Source organism: Alligator sinensis, unplaced genomic scaffold (genome assembly GCF_000455745.1).
Source record: "Alligator sinensis unplaced genomic scaffold, ASM45574v1 scaffold282_2, whole genome shotgun sequence".
NCBI classification, from domain to species: domain Eukaryota; kingdom Metazoa; phylum Chordata; order Crocodylia; family Alligatoridae; genus Alligator; species Alligator sinensis.
Genome location: NW_005841879.1, coordinates 3,956,595 through 3,976,395, shown reverse-complemented (window position 1 = coordinate 3,976,395; position 19,801 = coordinate 3,956,595). Strand labels below are relative to the sequence as shown.

Here is a 19,801-nt window from a genome sequence, read left to right as displayed (position 1 = left end):
CTGGTTAGTACAAGCAGCCAGGCTGGGATGTAGCATAAACACAGTAATCTTGACCGTATCATTGGAACTTCTATCATTCTTTTTATAGCACAGGAGTCTAGAGGCCTTGACCTGGGTCCCCATTGTGTTGGGTACTATGCGAATACATGGTATATGACAGTTCCTGACCCAGAGAGTTTATATTTCTAAATGTTGTCCCCTGATCTCCATAGCACTGCACATGTGCTCTTCAAGGTTCCTGTTTGTATTCCTGTTAATAAACTTATCTGCTCTTGCACGTGGTGCCTGGGTTACTAAGGGACTGCACTTCATGACCCAGGAGGTCCTTTTAGTTTTGTTTTCTTAGTCTATATAGGGGAAGAGTGTAAATACCCATCTGATCAGCACTTCCAAGGAATAAGAGCTGAGGTGTTGGCTGTGATAGACAAGCTCAGAGGTATAATGTGTAGCCTCTGTTGCAGTGTAAACCCAAGGGTGGGTGGGTGGTCACTGCTAGAAAGTAGGTGATCAGTTGGTATGCAGACCACTAATAACAGCCTGCTACAATCAGCCTAACTGTATTGATCACCATGCAGCTGATTGAGGACTTGCGGAAGGAACTGGAGCACCTACAGCTGTATAAGCTAGAGTGTGAGCGTCCCGGCCGTGGTAGAAGCTCTTCAACTAGCGTGAGTGAATTCAATGCGAAGACAAGGGAAGTCGAAATGGAACATGAAATTAAACGGCTGAAGCAGGTGAGTGGCAAGCGGCTTCCTAGTAACCCCTGTGTCCCTGAGCACAAGAGTCAGGAGTACCCACCTACAGATGCTGTAAAAAGGCCCTATATGTACTTTCAATCATGTTCCCAGGAGTCCTTCATTGCACCAGGAAAAATGATCTTGTAATTTGCCCAAGTTACCTTTGCTTAAGAGGTTCGTGAATTCGGTACTTGCAGCATAAAGTGCAACACGTCAACATGGGCACAGTGACTCGAGGACTGACAGTGGGATTCAAGATTCAGCCTATTGGATCCATTAGAACGGGTCACGGTCACTTGTGCTAAACAAATTACTCCCACTAACTGATGTCAATAGCAGACTGTTATCCTCTGATCTACCTATTCAAGGGAGGATCAAGGCACACTGAGTAAATGTGCCACATGTGCATGCATGGTGCCTCACTAATAGTGAAGGCATAGCAGAGCTTAAGATGGGGGTCCTCTTGTGTAGGTATAACACTGGGGTTTTGTCGTAGACAATACAGGTGTCATTAGAATAGGACTTCTCTCAACCAGTCACTCAAAAATTGTAAGCTCACAATTTGGTGCATCATTCAAATTAAAAAAGAGAAGAGAAGAGCCTGAAGGCAAGCCTGCAAGTGCAGAAATGGAGTGGCTGAACAATGTGAAGAGCCTGCTTGATTGTTAACTAAAATAGATATTTTCAAATGATTTAGTATGGAAGCTAATCCACAGTTGGCATCTGTAAGCATCTTCTACAAGACCCTACATTATTCTACAATATGCTTTGTGGATGTTTAAGTCCTCTGATTTTTTTTTTTTTTCCCCCTTTCCCCTCCTCCCTCCTCAAAACACCCAGGCTACGGACAGACATTACACACAAACAGGTTTAAGAGATCAGAAACTGGTTTAAACCTGTAACAGAACAGATGTTCAGTGCACATGAACCAGTTTAAAAATAGCTGAAACCGATCTGAAATAAACCTGGTTGACTATCGTCAGACTTAGCTGATTTGGCTCAAACCGGTTTATGCAATGTCCATCCCAAACCTCTTGCTGGTTTAAGATAAACCAGACTCCCCCAGCATGCTCTCTGGGCTGGGCGGGCTCTCTGTTCCACAGCAGGGTTGGCCCCTTCCCTCTGCTCCCTGTCTGGAGCTCTGGTGGAGACGGCAAGCACAGCAGGGTCTGCCTGGTTTCCCTCCACCCCCCACTGCTTGCTGCTGAAGCAGGGATCCTCCCTTCTCGCACAGCACAGACCCCAGCCCCACGGACCTTAGGCATGTGGTATGATAGCTAATGCTGAAAGGTGTGCGTGTATCCAATTTCACTGGGACAGGCAGACAGCAGTGACCAGTTAGGGCTTTTTGGAGCTAATCAACAGGTCATCTGGTAAGCTGTTTTCTTAAGAAGAGTTTGAAGTAATGGAGAGAGGCTATTGTTTTGCTAATGGGGTGATGAACACTGTTATCAGCTCCCTGCTGGCTTGCTTGCCTGTCAGTTGCTGCAGTATAAAGGGGAAGAGTATAAAGAAGCAGGGAGGGAGACTGAAAAGCTCAGTATCATCACCAGATGCACTGTCCCCCCCCCCCTTTGCCTCAGTGCTGGCAGGAGGCTGGGATCTGGTAACACTCCCACCCCTTGAGCAGCCAGTGGGGAAAAGCCTGGGATGGTGCAGGCAGACATCCCTAATTAGAGTCCTGCACTGAGGCTGCACCCCCTCAGCTCAGCACTGTGGAAGGAGGGAGGACTGCTCTAGCGCCCCTCTCCCCCTCCCCCCAGCTTCTAGCCTAAGCCACTACAGGCATGTGCCTGCATTTCCTCAGTCCAGAGAGAATCTTTGTCCAGTTACAAATCGGTTCAGCCTAGCCAGGTCAGACTAACCTGCAAAGATTGAATCAATTCAGGCTCAAGCTTTTTGAATGTCTGTCCCTAGCTCAGTGTTTTGATCATTCTCAGAGTGGATACAGGTACTAGCTGTACTGTTGGAAAGAACAGTTCATGAAGATGAATAGTGATGCACCCAGCAGGCATAAGGCATGCCCACATCACCTGAACTGCTGCTTATTTCTCCTGAGGATTTTTTTTAAACTTATAACAGGTTGCAATATCTTTTTTCTTTTAATAGGAAAATCAGAAACTTCGTGACCAGAATGATGATCTTAACGGACAGATCCTAAGTCTTAGTCTTTACGAAGCTAAGAATCTGTTTGCAACACAGACAAAAGCCCAGTCCTTGGCTGCTGAAATAGACTCTGCATCAAGAGATGAGGTAATGCAAATGATGGTAGAACGATGCCAGCTGTAATGAGGTGCTCTGAGGGGGATGCTGCTAAGGTATCCAGTCTTAAGATAACCAATTGGCAACCTACAATTCCACTCTTCAGGGAGCTGTGGAATATCACTGTAACACGAGCTACATGGAATCACATTTTTTTAGATATTTAGAAGAAACCAGCTCATTTTCTTGTAAATAAAACTGAGTTTTTGGTATCTGAATACAGTTTTTACAAGAATTTATATCATGCTATCTAACCTTTTATATAATACTGTTTCCTTGGTGCATTGCCTTCTGATACAGGCCCCCCCTTTTGTTTCCAGTAAGTGACTGGCCCTATTACAGGTCTTTAAAAAAAAATATGATCTCAGATTTGGTTTTGAGCTTCCCCAGTATGAACCAGTATAGCTCCATTAAAGTTGGTGGATTTACAGTACCTGGCCCTCTGCTGAGGCTTTCCCTAATTCTGCTATTTTAAAGCTTCTCTACCCGTATCCATTCTGTTGAGATTCAGTGAAGTAAGCAGCATTCAAACAGGAATCTGATTTAACACTTGGGGAGATACTGTATAGGAACACTTGCACTTGGGCAGGAGACCAGCTGAGATGAGTCCAGAGGTACTTTCAAATCCCAAGGCTTGTGGACTTCCAGGGCATTTACAGGTAAAGTGCAGGCAACTGGTTTAAGTGTTAAACAGAGCAATTTTGTTTTATACTTTTACAGAAGGAAATCCTAATACAGGTATTATGCCTGACTTGAGTAGCCCTGTTGACTTCCAAGGAGCACTCCAGGGCTTAAGAGACATCTGGTGTGAAGATTGGTTGCACACTGTCATTTGGTGAAACTTTCTCAGAACGAAGCAAAGTTTCTGCTGCTACCAAACTAAGATGCTGTCAGGCTTGTGTCTGGCATTCCTTTCCGAGAATAAGCTGCATCTTGTTTCTGCTTCACTTTATGGTTTTCTCTGGCCCACGCTTATTGAACGTCACAGACCTTTTCAACAAAAAGCCTGTGATGCCAAATGATTGGCAAGTTCCTATGGAAGATAAAAATCTCGGCCTCAAATTATAATATTGCTTAAAGACCACCTATGGGATCTCAGTGCTCTAGTCCCGTTAATTTTAATGGGAACTGAGAGTCTAAATCTCCTTAGGTAGCTTTCATAATCTCAACCTAAATGTATAGGGTATGAAGACCAATTTGTGTTTGACTAGAGAGAGACATTTTAAGAATTTGAAAGGGTTCACTGAAAGTACAAGAACTAAATATTCCCTGTAGATTAATCTAGAGTAAATGCAGAGTACTGTTGATTAAAGAGAAGTCTTTTATTGGAAGGGAAACTATGGCCACAGCATGCCATTAGAATTCTCTCCATATCCTGTAATTAATTACAGCATCCTCTTCAAATAGATTTCCAAAGAAATATTTAAAAAAAAATATTATGAATTTAATGTCTAAAATGTGGAAAAGGGGATTACACAGTCCTTGAGGAACCAGTATAGCTTGGTGCACAAAACACGGGACTCTGGTTTGGGAATCTTGAATGCTGTTTCTGGCTATGCTGCTGACTCGAGCAAAGTGCCAGTGAGACTTTTTTTGCATTTACCTATCCTTCCATAAGACAGCAGTTTATCTCTTTTTGTGCCATTGCTTTAAGGCTGGGGGAGGATAAAAGCAAAGTATGTTACCACTAAAAGGAATCCAAGTAATTTTAAACATGAAGGTGGTCTGAGACAGACTAAACCACCTCTGAATGGTAGTTTACATAATGCTGTAGATATGTGTGACTTTCTGCAGTAGATGCTTAGCTTTTGAAATTTGTATTTCAGCTCATGGAAGCTCTTAAAGAACAGGAGGAGATAAACTACAGATTGCGACAGTATATGGACAAGATCATCCTGGCCATCCTTGACCACAACCCCTCTATCTTGGAAATAAAAAATTAAAGGAAAGAGCAGCAACTGCCTGATATTTCTGCACATGCCACTGGATCTAAGCATCACTCTGATACTGTAAATTAATTTATAAATATATATATATATGTGTGTGTGTGTGTGTGTGTGAGTGCGTGGGTGTGTTTATATGATGTTTGGTACACTGTTATCTGTGTCAAAATTGGCTCAATTAGTATTTCCATGCACTTTCAATACCTGTGATGAGATTGATACTGTATATTAATGTAATAACAATATGACTGGATCACGTTGTTTTAGATACTGGACAAAATGATTCTACCTCTAGTTGTAAAGGTAAAAGACAATGGAAACATATGGATGTCCCTGTAAGAACAAAGAATTGCTCTCTCGTTCTTCCAGAAAGTTGGGTACCCCCAAAAATGCAACATATCCAGGTTCAATATCTGACTGGTGCTGACTCTGTCATTCTCTGTTGAATTTAATTTTGCTGGAGCCTTCCTTTTGAGACCACAAGAGGTCAAAACAGGCCTTTGGCAAAATCTGTCCCTTTTATTTTTAAGTAATGAATGTACATATATGATGTGAAAAGGGTAAAAGCCCACTGCAGAAATGTTAGTACCCATGTAGGCTCACTGTCCACGTGTTTGCCACTGTCTGTACAAAGTGCTTTTAAAATAGTTCATGCATTGGATTTTAGGATATCCTTTGGGATGATTGCCAGCCTGTTGTGTAGAGTGAGTGCATGCATGTGTGTTTGTTATGCCGGGGTCCCTGAAGTGCTAAGGCTGAGAAGCTGTCTGAAGTATATACCCCTATTTTCAGGGAGGGGTTTCACTGGGCCCTTCAAACTTTATTCTGGGATCCTGCTCTTTTGCATTTTAAAGTTTAAATTATGGGCACATTCTGTTTCTTATTTAAAAAATAAGAGGAAAATGTATATTTTAGTGACTATAACAATCCACTTAATGTTTCCAAAAACATGTTAACCTAAGCAATTAGCTAAGGTTTTTTCCCCACTCCCCAGATATATGGTGTGGCACCCATCAGAGGAGGCATTTGTGGGTGGTCTGTGGTGGGAGAGACTGGCACCCTACCGCTATCTTATGCAGACCAGTTAAGCCTTGATATAAAATAGAATCACCTTGGGGCGGTTAAGAGTAACAGGTGCGTTTATAAAACTTCTTGAATATAGAGTTCATTAACTATGATAGGTATCTTTCCCTCCCCAACCACTGCTGTTTCACACTCCACAGTCATCCACCCTAGGATGACATCCTGTCCATGCACGTGCACATATGGATATGCTCTAGATCTGAAAGACATCCTGATCAAGGTGAGCATTTATGCAGGTGCGGAACTTTGTGAGAGTTTAACACCCATTGAATTCAGTGGGACCTAAACATATGGCTAAAGTTAAGCACATGCTTGAGTTTTGCCTTGAATAAAGATGGGCTTAGACATATGTTTATGTGGTCTCCTGAACTGGGTCCATGTACTGTAGAAATTGGACTTTTTTTTTAATTAAATAATCAAAAAATCAAAATCAAGGTGGGGAATTGGTAGTACTTATTTACATGTTACAGTTTTATTCCAAGCACTAAAAGTATTTTTAAAAAAAAAAAAAAAAGAAAAAGAAATAATTGCTCACTATTTTGATCCACAGCAACAGGCAAAAGCAAGGGAACTTGATTATGGAGAAATAGACCCAAATATCTGAGTTTCTCTAAGTATGAGATGGTTCCATGATAACTATTTTAATATACTTCTCAGAAGAATGTTTCTATAGATATGATTGTGCTATTCTGTGTATTGCTTGCTCTCGGCAATGTCTCACACCCACCATGCTTTGTATGTATTTTTGCGTGTGTATGTGATACATTTTTCCTTAACTGAATACGTGATTTCCGTGTTCGGATTATGGATGTAAATATATATATATATTTTTCAGCAGTCCCTGTACTCTTGCCTTCAATGACGTCTTGTTGGAATAACGGGAGACTGGGTGGGAGCACTGAAAATGGGCTTTCTTGAAGGCAACTTTGCATCAGGAAACTGCTTTTATCAGCCAGGTGTAGTGCTCTAGAAGGGTAACCACGGAAAACAAAATCATTTTTGCAACCCTGGATGCACCTACTGGGCCCATCTGCACTGGACAGATGTCATTGTGGCATTTAACTTTATTTAAACATGTAGGGCCAGATTGTGAGTAGTCAAGAGCGGGAAGAAAAGAACTTGGAGCTGTCCCTCTGCCTGTGTACCCACAAGAGGCCAAACTGGAGTCTGGAGTAATATAAAACACCCTATGGGCTACGCTAAATTGTATCATCTCCTCCAGGTCTGTATTTGGAGGGGAACAGGTAGCGCACAGTGCACCCCCATGTACCGTACATGGAGGGTAGATGTGGTATTGGGGAGGGAAGATCTAGATAGCTATGCTAGCTATACACTATCTACACATTTCCCCTCTGAGAACCTGCAGCTGCCTGTTCATGCTGGAGAGCCCAGCTGCCTCTGAGTCCATGCCAAGGCTTTGGCCCTTGTCATAGGCCTGGACTGTTGTTTAAAATCCTGCCACCTGGTCACCACTTGCTCTTGGTCTACCTACACGGAGCTGTAGTTTAGATTAGCCCCAACCCCTAGATACAAGATGAGACGTGATCATACTTGCCTGCAGGGAATGCCAAGTTGTTTCCAGCCCGTTCTCACGCTGTGAAATCTGTTGATGCGGATGAGCCTGTTGCTGACTCAGATGAGCAACGGTTATGTTCTTTGTCCAGAAAAGACGTGGGTGTTCCCCTGAGCCAGCTCTAGAAGCTGTCTTCATCATGGAGGGAGTTGTTTTTAGTATAATGCTAAAACTAGTTACGAGGGCAGCATGATGCTGAAGGCACTGGATAGTTTCTTGGGAGTAGAAAGCATGTGAGATTTTTGGGGGGGATTGGTGCAGGAAAAAAGGACTGAATCGGGCACTTCAGGCTCTGACCCTGTTTTCAGTGAAGCCAGTAACAAAGCTCCTATGGACTTCAGTGGATGCAGGATCAAGCCCTACATAATTTGGGTCAAATCCACCTTTGTGCAGACATCCCCCATCGGTGATGAGTAGGCTGCAAGTTTCATTTTAGTCTTAAAATTGCACTTAGGCTGAGTATGGAAGGGATGAATTTCATGCTTAAGGGCAGTTGTTTTTTTTTCAAAAGCTTCCAGCAGTTTAGATCAAAGCAGTTGGTTGCTGAACACTTAAAGAATCTGTCCCTCAGCCCACAGGATTTCTGTTCTCAGACACAGTTTATATTACTGCTGCCTGAGGAGGCTAACGCTAGGCCCTTGGCATGGAATCACCTTGTATTTGTAGTTTGCATATTCCTTATGTGGGTTGAAAAATGAGCAATATGTTAAATGCCTTCATCTGGGAAGGAAGCAAAGGCAATCTTCTCTAAGGCAGCACGATTACAAAAAAAAACATATTGTAGCTGAGATTCGGGTTTTTAGACTTGAGTCTAATATTAGATCTACGGTCGCTAGTAGCACTTAAGAAACCAAGTTGTCTTGCTATGCAAGCCAGGGGACAAAAAGAGTCTCTTGTGTATCTGGTGCAAAGTTATATTGTTATCTTGGATGACACCTAATGGGGAAAATCTGAGGTTGATTTTTGAATTATAGGGGCAGATTCTCTGTTATGTCCAAAAGCTACAGTGAAAGACCAGGTAGGGGGAAGGGAGACCGGTTTCAGTTCTGTTGCTCTGACTTGCTGCACGCTTTGCCCTCTCTAGACCAGAATACAGGTCAGGAGAAGTCCCAGCCAGGGAAATGCAGGCAGTTTCTGCTTCCTTTTTTTGCTGCTTGACTTCGTGCTGTGTGTGTGGATCTGGCCTGAATTTTACAAACAGTTTTAGCTTTTACACACTTGAGTACATGTAACTACTTGCACGAGTGTTCCCATTTGAGTCCAATGGGAGTGGTCACCGGAGTGAAGGTGCTGCTGCGAGTCTGGGAATGAGTTCTGCGTGGAAGAGTTACCAGTGGTATCTGGCTTTACCTGCCTGGGTTAATTTACTTCAATTGGAGTTTGAAATAATTTATCCAGTGTTTTAATGTTATCTCGATGTTCTAGCAACACCCAAATGCAATGACCGTTCTTCCTACACTGGAAACAAGCTTTTTGCTTGCCTCTGATAACCTAAATTCAGTTCAACATATTATATCTGTATTCATTTGCTCCTTAAAAGGAGCAAGTTATTTAATTTCAGGTTCTGAAACTCTGAAGTAATATAGTGATTCATAATTAAATTGACTACAAAGTTGGTTGTTTTTTTTTCCTGTTTGCATAGTTAGGAGGGTGGGGAAGGACAGCTTACTTCTTTTTCAGAAGTTGCATTGTCAGTATAATATTAAGCAGACTACTGTGGGAGAAGAAAAAATTCCTCTTGTTTCCAAGTAGTTGAAGCCAATCCTCAAAGCCCTTCCCGATGTCAGTACGTGCGCTGGGAATGCCAGTCCTCAGCTGATGCGTAGCTCTGATTTCTAAATTTCTGGCACGTGGTCTTGTACTGACATGTGAAAAGAGCATGCTTTTCATGCATTTGGAATCACTTCAGTTGCCTTTTACTTATGAAGCTGAAGACCAGCGCTGTTTGGAAACTCATTTAGAGAAGAGCTGACATTTATTGACAAACTATTATCTATCCCCTCAGGGGTTTTTTCCTAACCTAATCTGTACTGGTCAAATGAATTCCAACCAAATGACCTATGTTCTTTGACCACCACATTTTCCACTTTTTGTTTTCTTTTGCAGCTGGGGGGAAAATTCTGATGTTTTTCTGTCATCTATATGGAAGAATCAATATAGCTTCATTAATTTACCTAGGATGCTAATGAAAGATGTAAGGCTAAATCTTCTGCCGGTGTGACATGCTGTAGCTCCATTTCCAAGTCATGGGAGCTGTGTTAATGTAGGCTAGCAAAAAAACTGGCCCATCACATTTGGGTTTTGTAAACCTGTTAGTAATTTGGGACACCGAGGCTAATGTACATATAATGATTATGCCCTGTAATGACAGTGATGCAGTTGGGCAACTGTATTGGTAAGACAAGTCACTGTTAAATGATCTCCAAGTCATAGTTGTAGTAGTCAGTTGTAAAATTAAGGCATATTTGAATTTTAAAATGAGTGAATACATTGATGTTTCAGTTTTAAGTGTCAGAGAATATTAGGGGTTATTTTTTATCTTTTTGAACAAGGGCAGGGAAAACTTACTACGTTAGAGGTTCTGTCAAGGAAGTTGGAGTCGGGTGATGTGATCAAACTCCTGTTAAGTCAATGGTGAGACTTGGGTTGATTTCAGTGGGACCGGGTCAGGCTTTCTATGAGCAGTTACTTGATAGCTTCTAGTGTAAGTAATATCGGTCATCTGTGTATCAAGTGTCATCACTGTACTTGCTCAAGGAAAGTCATCAAAAGGGCACAGGAGAAACAGCTGGATGTGAAGGTTGTTAGAATTTCACTCCTTTGGTCCTGCATGCTTTTTCAAGACTTGTTTTAGTACAAAAATCTTGATCCCAACAACAGTCCACTTTTTGAACCACACAGCAAGCCTGCTGCTTTTCTCTTTCTCTTTTTTTTTTAATGAAACAAGACACGCATGTGTAGAGATTGAGATGGATTACTGCATGCATTTGGTTTGAATTCTAGATTCCTTACCTAGAATATTCCTGTTCTACCTGTGCTCTTTGGAGCATTTTTAAAAAATATTTGTGTTTGCTTTATAATAAGACCATGTAATTTCAATGGACCACCTATAAATGTAACAGTTTGGTGAGATAACTAAAGACTGTGTGCGCCCAGCAAGGAAGGTGGCTGAATTTTCTTGTGGGCTCACAATTAGTTGGGTTTATATTTTTAGTTTGCAACTATTAGAGCTGGTTAAAAAAAAATCCTTCAGAATATTTTAAAGGAAAATGGCCTTTTAACTTTAGAAACTTAAAAAAAAAAAAATCTCCTCCTTGCACCCCCAACCCTACTCCTATTTCCACTTTACCACCAGAAAAGAAGAACAAAAGTGATAATTTGTGGTCACTCAGTTTTCTAAATCAAATACTGGCATATCTGATTCAAAACGTATCTGGGAACAAATTGAAGTTTGCAGATGGTTGAGAGAGCACAAGGGCCCTTAGCCCAGAGTTGCTGAATTTGTGATGGTTTGTGCATGTTATTAGTGGTTTGTTTGGGGAGGTTTTTGGCACGGATTTATAGTTCTAGGAAAGTACTAGAATGGCTTGAATCTCATTCTTTTGAGCCCTGGATATCCAAGGAATGCAGAGTTGGCCCCTAACCTTTAGGGGAGCGGTGCTTCAAAATACTTGGCTACCTGCCCGATGTTTCTCAACCACGATGTGGAGCAACCATCTCTGGGACTGAGAAGGTGGTTTGTTCTCTGCACACATTCAGATTAGTAAATTTGGCACTTTTTTTTTTTTTTTTTTTGCAATTGGTCCTATATCTTCGGGAGTTTTTGATGGGCTTCCCCTGTAGAGTTCCCGCACTGTTTAGCTCGGCACGTGATGGCAAACGTGGGGACAGCTGGGGAGACTGGATGTTTGGCTTTGGACCACTATCTTGACTCATCCCGCTCATGGCAAGTTCGGATGATATGGTGCTTGAAACTCCAGCTACCCCCACTATTTTGCGTCCCCTCCTGTGATAGCAGGTGGAGCAGAACCAGAATGAGCATCAGCAAGTGGAGATTTTAATCTAGTAGAGGGAAGGGCTGAGTGGCCCTATTTTCACTGACCAAGGACAGAGCATTAGCATAAGCTGGTCCAAAAATGGATCGGGGAGGGGACATCCCAAGGTCTTGCTAATGTTTCTACACAATGTTTTCCAAATTGTAGAGTTTTGACAATTAAAAAAAAAAAAAAAAATCAACCAGCTCTGGATAGTAGCCTTCTAATGAACTTTGGGTTAACACAGGCATCGGTCTACAATTGTTGACCTCCATAACTGGTGATTATCCATTTAGTTTAGTACTTGTAATGAGAAATATAATCTGAAGCAGTTGCATCTGCTGCTGCAGATGGCAAGAACTGCCACATAAGCTTGAGAATCTCACCCATTGCCACCTGCCATGAAATAGGCTTGCAAACCATCGCACATGCTCTCGCGTAAAAGATAGCAAGGTCATAGCAGGGATCATCACTTTAGCCCCCATTACTTGTGATGATGCCAGTCCTCCCTAGAGAGAACTCTCTTTTAGCTTTTTAGGTCTAAATCTTTTGTTGCAAGAGGTAGAAACCTGTAGTCTGTATGTGCAAGTAGAGTTAAATCTATGCAGAGTGCAATTCTTGAGTCCATTCTCAGGCGAAGCTGAGTCGTGCTTTAAGCTTTGCATGGGTAAGAACTGCAGCTGGTGACTCTTATGGGAGCTAATAGAAACAACCATTAATAGCTGTCCTAGTTATCAAATGCTCATACTAATAGAGCTGGACAGTAGTTGCTTTTATTGCATGATTTGTTTGAATATACATATATTGCATAAGGCATTAGCACATTGTTGAGAATTATATTAAAGCTACTTCTGGCAGCCACAAGAAAGCTATGTAACACTCGCCTATTATCTTTGTGTCTGGCCTGTAGCTTAGAGTAAAAAAAACAGATGGCACCCAGGAAATGTTATGCTTCCAAGCACCAATTTATACCTGCTATGTCTTGGCTTGCAAAAACCAGCAAACACATCTTTGAAGTGTTTGACTGGGTTTTTAGAGGTCTGGCGATATCTATGCTCTGTCGAGGCTGTACAGGTCCGGTGCTAAGGGGTTGCCAACCACTCTGTTCTAAAAGACCTGCATAGACAATGCAGCTGATACTTTTAAACACAGACTGCATTGTTCAGCAGTGCTCAGATTACAAATATTCACCTTGTCGTGTAAAGCTTGGTCAACACAAAAGACCATGAGTTAGTGACTGTTCTGACAACGTACCTTTAAAGCCTGTGTATGCCCTGTCAGGTCTTCCACAATTAACGTGCCATTAATCCGGAGCTTAGACTCAGTGAAATCCATTGCGCTGAATTCACTGGCAGTTACTCCAAGAAGCAGGTCACTTTTTTTTAAGTGGATCTCACCATAGTACATCTTTTCCAGACACCCATATATATTATAGGCTGACTTGCTCTTCACTTACCTCCTTCACTGCTGCAGAGAAGGGTGTGCATCCATCTCCATAGTACCTGCGTGCCTTAGTGCGACCATGTTAAACCAGTGGGAGAGAACAAACCTTGTCTGCTTGGCGTCAGTTGAGTTTTTTAGATACTAAAACATTCCTGGGATTTTAACTGTGTTTTCACGAGCTAATCCTATCCACAGCTTTACTCTGGTTACTAAAGACAAGTCGGGTCCCATGTACATGCCATGAAAAGCATGTTGCAGCTGAATCCCGTGACATTTGAATCTGCAGCGTAGATGAGCCCTGAGCCAGTCTGGAGTGAGGTTGCACTGAGACATTCCTGTAAGCTTTATTTCCGCACAGTTAACCTAGTTACAAGTCCTAGTCACTGATTAGTACCTCAGTTTGCAAGGCCTAACCTCGCCATGAAGCTTAGAGGCATATTGTACCTCACAGATAGATGCAGATCATCAAATATATGAATGGGTTGCTGTAGCTAGGAGCCTTCTGCGGTGGGATTTATTATGGTGCAGAGCTGGCTGAAAATGTTACATTTCATTCCCTAAACATCCTGTTTTCTTTTCTTCATCGAGGCCAGTAAACTAAAGCCCGCAGCTTTTGAACTGCGAAAAGAATAGCTACTTAGCTGTGTAATTAGAGCGAGGTTACTTTTTTGCAAAACTTGAAGCATAGTAGAAATCTGTATTAAGAAACCTGGATTTGGTAGGTCTGTGTCATACACGTACTTTGAACTTGCGCACAAATGTTTCGTTTCGTTTCGACCTTGATGTAACAGTTGAGCTGTCAGTTTTCACATCACCATTCTCGGTGGAGTAAAATTCACCCCGGCTGGCTGAGCAGGGCAAAGTCCTGACATTTATGCCACGTGGCAAACCGAGGGAGAGCAGGGTGAGCAGACGCCCCTCTGTGCCCAGGCTATGCTGGAGCAGGCTGGCACTTCAGTGGATCCAACGCACCAAAGCCAACCCACATATTGGGGCTGCAACCACTCTTCCAACCCAGAGACTTGACTGCACAGCAACCCCCAGCACCAGCCACCACCTTGTCTAACACCCTGCCATCAGCTCGGTGCAGGGGGATTTCACCCCATATGAACCCTTTAGTATGCTATAGGGCAGTAAATGTTGCACTTACAGTATGTTTAAATACTGGTATATTTTGAGAATTATTGTAAACTCTGTTGTGGGAGCCATTAGTTTTGCTTTGTTGCACAGATTATACTCATGATTTTTGCATGGTTACAATGTAGTACTTGTGCCTTTTACTCACCTGTTGTGAGTGTACCAGATTTTTTTCCCTACATTTTATCTGCTATTTTGGGCACTTTTTATATGTACCTTTTTTTTTTTTCATTTGAGCTTCATCCGTTTTTTCATGTACTGTAAATGTGTATATATAAAATAGATCAGATTTGTATTTCATGTGCCTCAACTGGATGTAAAAAAAAAAAAAAAAAAAAAAAAAAAAGAAATGACTCATTTTGTACAGGTTTTTTTAGAAACACTAGGTCATGTCCTAAAATACTTAGCAAATCAAAGTTAAAATAATTAGCAGTTCTCTGTCTTACTTTAGGAGCCTTGTGTCAGATGGTCTCTTTTGTAAAGCATTGTCACACGAACACACAAATCTACTGCTGTCGTGTCATTAAAAACCAGTTGTATCTTGTTGTCAGTTTTAGTGAGTTCAAAATATTTAAACTGCTGACTAAATTTAGTTAAGTCTAGAGTTGACGGTTACAGTTCTTACTCACTTTACAGGCAAGCGGTTGCTTTTTTGCTTCAAATGAACATCAGACAAAATCTCCTTAAACCAAGGTGCCCGTTTGGGGTTGGTTTCGGTTGAAATCTCATATCCGTTGAAATCAAAAATGAAGTCATAGTGCTTCACAAAAATTAAAATGCTTAAAGGCTCATCTTGTGTTCTTGGCTTTACTCTTGTTCGCTTCAGCGGGAGTTTTTCCTAAGAGAGGATTTTAGGATGTGCCTTTCTTTAAAGGAATGGAGATAACTGGAAAGCAAATGCGATGCTGTGACATGGGAATGGAATAAGCCGTTTGCTTCCCTTAGGAAAGACCTAGGCATGATTTTTGTACCAATGTAACTGCCTGTTTATATAGTGAAATCAGTGCCATTTCCTGGTGGGGATAGAGCATATCAGGGGCTTATTTCAGGAGGTTTGTGGAACTGAGCTATGCTGCTATAACTTACATCCACCCAGCAGGGTTGCATTGATTTGCCTATATATTTCTACAGAGATGCAATTTAAACTGGTGCAGAAATTGTGCAGAGCTGTAAAGAACTTGCCACCCACAGCCCATTTGTTGCTCTCACAAATTATTGCTGCCTCCTTCAGTTGAGAACAATGACATCCTGTGCGCCCAGCACACCCCCCAGGCAGCCACGTGCTCTCAGAGCTCAGTCTGACACTCATTCACGTCAGCCCTTCCCATTAACTTTACTGGTGCAGGGTTAAGGGCCTAATCCAAAACCCTGTAGAAGCCAATGGGCAAACTCTCACTGGTGGGGGATAACTACTGAATGCACCAGAGCATGACAGTAATAGGTCAAGGTTTTCTGAGCGCTTCACGGAGGCGAATGAATATCATTGAACTGCACCTTTCAGGTGTGGAGACGCAGGGAGGATGCATGTCCGTCTGAAGGCCGTGGCCCCAGACCATCCGCTGCGTCCTGTGTTTCAGTGGCTTGTCTGCGTCTGACGGACATCAGCAGCTCGTACAAACAGGCGGCAAACAAACGGCAGCGTGCTCCAAAACCGTAAGATTTACAAAGCACGACTCTTCCAGTTCCCGACGAGCAGAAATCTTTGAATGAACCTGTCACCTGCTTTGCTGACGAATGAGAGTAAAAATACTTTAAAAACAGGGGGGTGGCGATGTTATTTATTTTCCAATTTGAAAGATTGCTTGGTGGGAAAAAAAACTAATGAAACCCATCCGCTCACTACTGAAATGCCTCAAACGGGCAGCTGACTAATGCTGCGTCTGACTGTTTTTTTTTGGTATCATCCTGTTAATTATGACACAATTAAGTGATATAAATATTGTTGCAGTGTGTCACCAGATCCCTTCCCCTGTATTTTCTTGTGACATATTTTATGGGGGGTGGGGAGGTTATTGCTAACGTGGATCCTTACAAGTAGCTGTAATGTTGTACAAACAAATGTGTAAATAAATGATTTGCTTCTCCTGCATGACTAAAATCTTGTCTTTAGCCGGGTGACTAACCTCACTTTTCTCTTTGCTGTGGTCACACATCCCTGTTACCGACGTAGCTGATCGCTCCTGATCTTTATACTTCGCTCAGTGGTGGCCTTAGGGTTCTTGGGGCCCTGGGCAAGAGTCCATTTGTGGCCCCTTAGAGGCTTAATTTCAATGACCTATAAGCAAGTTGGACATTTTTTTATTCCAATTTCACTTTGCCCTATCCATGAAACTGCAATGAAAGTATCTTAACACAATATTGATCATGATAATACAAATATTCAGTGTTGTTGCAAAATTTTGGGGCCCCCTAAAGCATGGGGCCCCGGACAGTTGCCCAGTTTACCCTTCCCTAAGGCTGCTACTGCTTCACTAAAAGCAAGAGGACAATATTCGGCTCTCTCTTGCCCTGGAACCAGCCCTAACTTTAGGATCCTCAACGGATGAATTATGTTGCAGTAGGATACTGAATATTAGTGTCTCAAGAGAGGGATCTTTTTTAATCCCATCAAACACAGAGCTCCTCTTTTAAAAAAACAGTGGGGACTCCAGCTGTGGGCTGGGGGCAGGATCAAGAGCCAGCACCTTGATCCGAATCCAATATAATTGCTGATTGACCCATGCAAGCAACGAGCACCTGGTTTGATTCCTTAATGTATGGGTAGGACTGCAAAATTCCCCCATAGTGGCCACCATGTGTCTGAAGCTTTGTACACAAGACACTTACTGCACGTTAGCCTAATAATAGCACTGCGCAGTAGCGTGTCACACCACAAACCGAGCTTCCTGCGCAGTTATTAGGCTAACGTGCAGTAAGCGTCACTAAATAACCGTGCACCAGCAGTACTACGCAGGAGCTCTAGGTACTGCACATGTAGTTAGTACTTTATTAAGCAAGTACTAAACTGAATGTACAGTAACTACAACGCATTAATGAACGTGTAAATGCGCCATGTGTTCAGACTGGGGTGGTAAGCTGCCTCTGTGCTGGACCAGTGGTTCTCACCCTGGTCAGACTGGAGGCATCCTCCTCACTTCTGCGAATTGAGTGCCCCCCGTTTCAAGCCCCAGTGTGGACAGGGCAGCACTACCTCCGTGCAGAGGGCCTGGGCAGCGAGGGGGCAGCAGCCAGGCAGGGATAAGCCTGAGTCTGCACTCATCTCCTTGCATCAGTAGCACCCTTCAAAAATTGCATGGCATCCCAGAGTGCGCTAGCACCAGAATTGAGAATCACTTATTTACACCCTCACTGTAGCACTTCAAAAGCACGTGGAGCACCTCACACAACACATCTGTCCACACTCAAGCTGCAGGTTTGAGGCTGCCCCCAGCTGCCTCCACCCCTGCAGCAGCTCCGGCCTCTTTGGGCTTCCTTGGCCGGGTTCAAGACCCCACAAGCCAGGCTCAGCTCACTGGTGCAGCATGGAGTCATTCTGTCCTCCCACTGCACCTCGCAGCTCCATTTTACAGGTGGGAAAGACTGAGGCCACCACCTGCCACTGACTAAACATAGCCCCCATGCATCGGCGGCCACACCCGACTGCAAACGGGAAAGCCTTATTGCAGGGTGAGGCTGCCCGGGGGAGGGTGGCCATGGCAGGGATGCCCATTCCTGGACGGGGCTGGGTCCCCTCAGGCCTCTGCGGCTCCCCCCACAGCCGCCCAGTGCAAGGTGCCAGAAAGACACTGAATAAAACCCCCCGGATTTAGTGATAGATATATATTTTCAAAAGGAAGATTGTTTTTTATTATTATGGGCTGATTTGGGTATTCCAGCTACAAGCACTTACAGACCGCGCAGCGTGCCTGCAAAACTGTGCCCTGTTGCAGTCAGAAATTAATAATAATAATAATAATAATAATATTAATACAATAAATTCCTTTCTCACTCCAAAAACTAGAGCCAGGGCTGAATTTACAACCCGTTCATTTTTGGGTTGTCATGTCCTGCACCAACCAACTGCTCCACAGAAGACTTAAATATTAAGCCCCCAGTAGAGGAAGCCTTGGCTGGGATGTATTTGGGGCTGGTCCTGCTTGGGGCAGGGGCTGGGCGAGATGTGAACTCCTGAGGTCCCTCCACCCACACTTGCTCTGGTTCTGTGATTTGGTGGCTTTCAAGCCTAGGGAGGAAACATTTGGGACTGGAATATTTCTATGATTGATGTTATCCCTGTATAATGTTTGAATTGTTGTTAAGTGCCCGAAGGTAGTAGGATTCGGGTCAAGCTTGACTGTTCAAGGGGGATATCAGAATGATGTGGAAGTGCAGGATAATCTCAGCGGGGAGGGAAAGCCTCGCTGCTTGGAGCCCTGGCGCCTGGACTGGCCGCCGCTGTGCAGGGCAGGGCTGCGCTGGGGGAGTGGCGGCTCGGCTGACCCAGCTCCTCAGCTGCTTTGGCCTAGTGGCACTTGTGGAAGACGCCAGAGCAGCAGCTCCGGAAACAACCTTACGATTGAGGCAGATAACAGAATAGGCAGCAAAGCCCTCCCGTGGAAGCCCCAGCCGCAGGGCCAGGATCTTCAGCGTTCAGCCTCTTTGCACATCCAACTTGGCTCTGGGGTGCGGGCTGTTCCTGCTCTCCAACTAACTCCTCTTGCCAGGGCACCGAACACCCTGGGAGTTCAACAGTTGGTTCCAACTGTTTCTCACCTGGGTGGGACGTGAGTCTAGAGACAGACCAGCTCGGGTGGCAGCCCTGGTGCTCCGATGGCAGCACGCTGCTTGCTGCCACCAGTGGAACGCCAGGTTGGGAGGGAGCGCGAAGGACACTGCTGCCTGCAGCCAGGGCTGCGCTCAATGTTGCTGGCCAGGGCCCACAGAGACGGTCATCGTCACCGAGCACTTGAGGCCCTTCCTGCAGCTTGTTCTGCCTGGAGAGCAGGGCCAGCTTTTGCAGCCCCTAGAAACGCTCTGGCTGTTAACCAGGAGGGGCAGAGGCAGACGTCCAGCTGCTCATAGCGCAGTTGGACAAATTCCTCGCTCCAGACAAGACCCTTGACACCAGAAATGAGCCCCGCAGCCAGAGGAATTCTTCTGCCCTTCACTCTGGCAGGGCAGAAATGAAAATCTTGTGCTTGAGAGGAGAGAAAATGGGGCTGGAGGCCGAGGTGCACTGTAGAGAAGACCGGTTACTCCCTCCCCAGCTGCGACCTGGCCATGGGGGCAAGGGGAGCTGGGCCACTCAGGGCCGGGGGTGGCAGTTTGTGGGTACAGAGATGAATGCGGTTATGGGGAGCGTTCGGTGTTAAGCACCTGCCTGGTAGAGCCTGGTTTAAACGCGGTGCTGCCAATTGGGCATTTTATCCTGGGGTTCAGCTTCCCGGTCCTGGAGCGCTGGGATGGGGGGAAAATCGCAGCTTGAGTCACTTCCTAACCGGGCAGTCTCTAGCCCCTGGGCCTGGGAACGGGCCCTGGAAAGGATCGAGCCTGGCATGAATGAGGCCTAAATTGCGGGGCGCCCGCCCCTCGCTGCTCGCCCCACAGCCG

The 19,801-nt window shown here is 44.1% G+C and overlaps 1 protein-coding gene across 1 annotated transcript in view; it reads left to right on the top strand.

The window, feature by feature from the left end:
* The window catches only part of RAB11FIP4 (RAB11 family interacting protein 4), a gene marked incomplete at its 5' end in the record, with an annotated part of 204,220 nt that extends 187,902 nt beyond the window's left edge, over positions 1 to 16,318 (top strand). Inside the window, 3 exons of the mRNA XM_014527976.2 lie at positions 576 to 734; positions 2,847 to 2,990; positions 4,826 to 16,318. Of these exons, the coding sequence (XP_014383462.2) occupies positions 576 to 734; positions 2,847 to 2,990; positions 4,826 to 4,942 (420 nt within the window). The remainder of the gene's footprint in view (positions 1 to 575; positions 735 to 2,846; positions 2,991 to 4,825) is intronic.
* Positions 16,319 to 19,801: the final 3,483 nt, after the last annotated feature.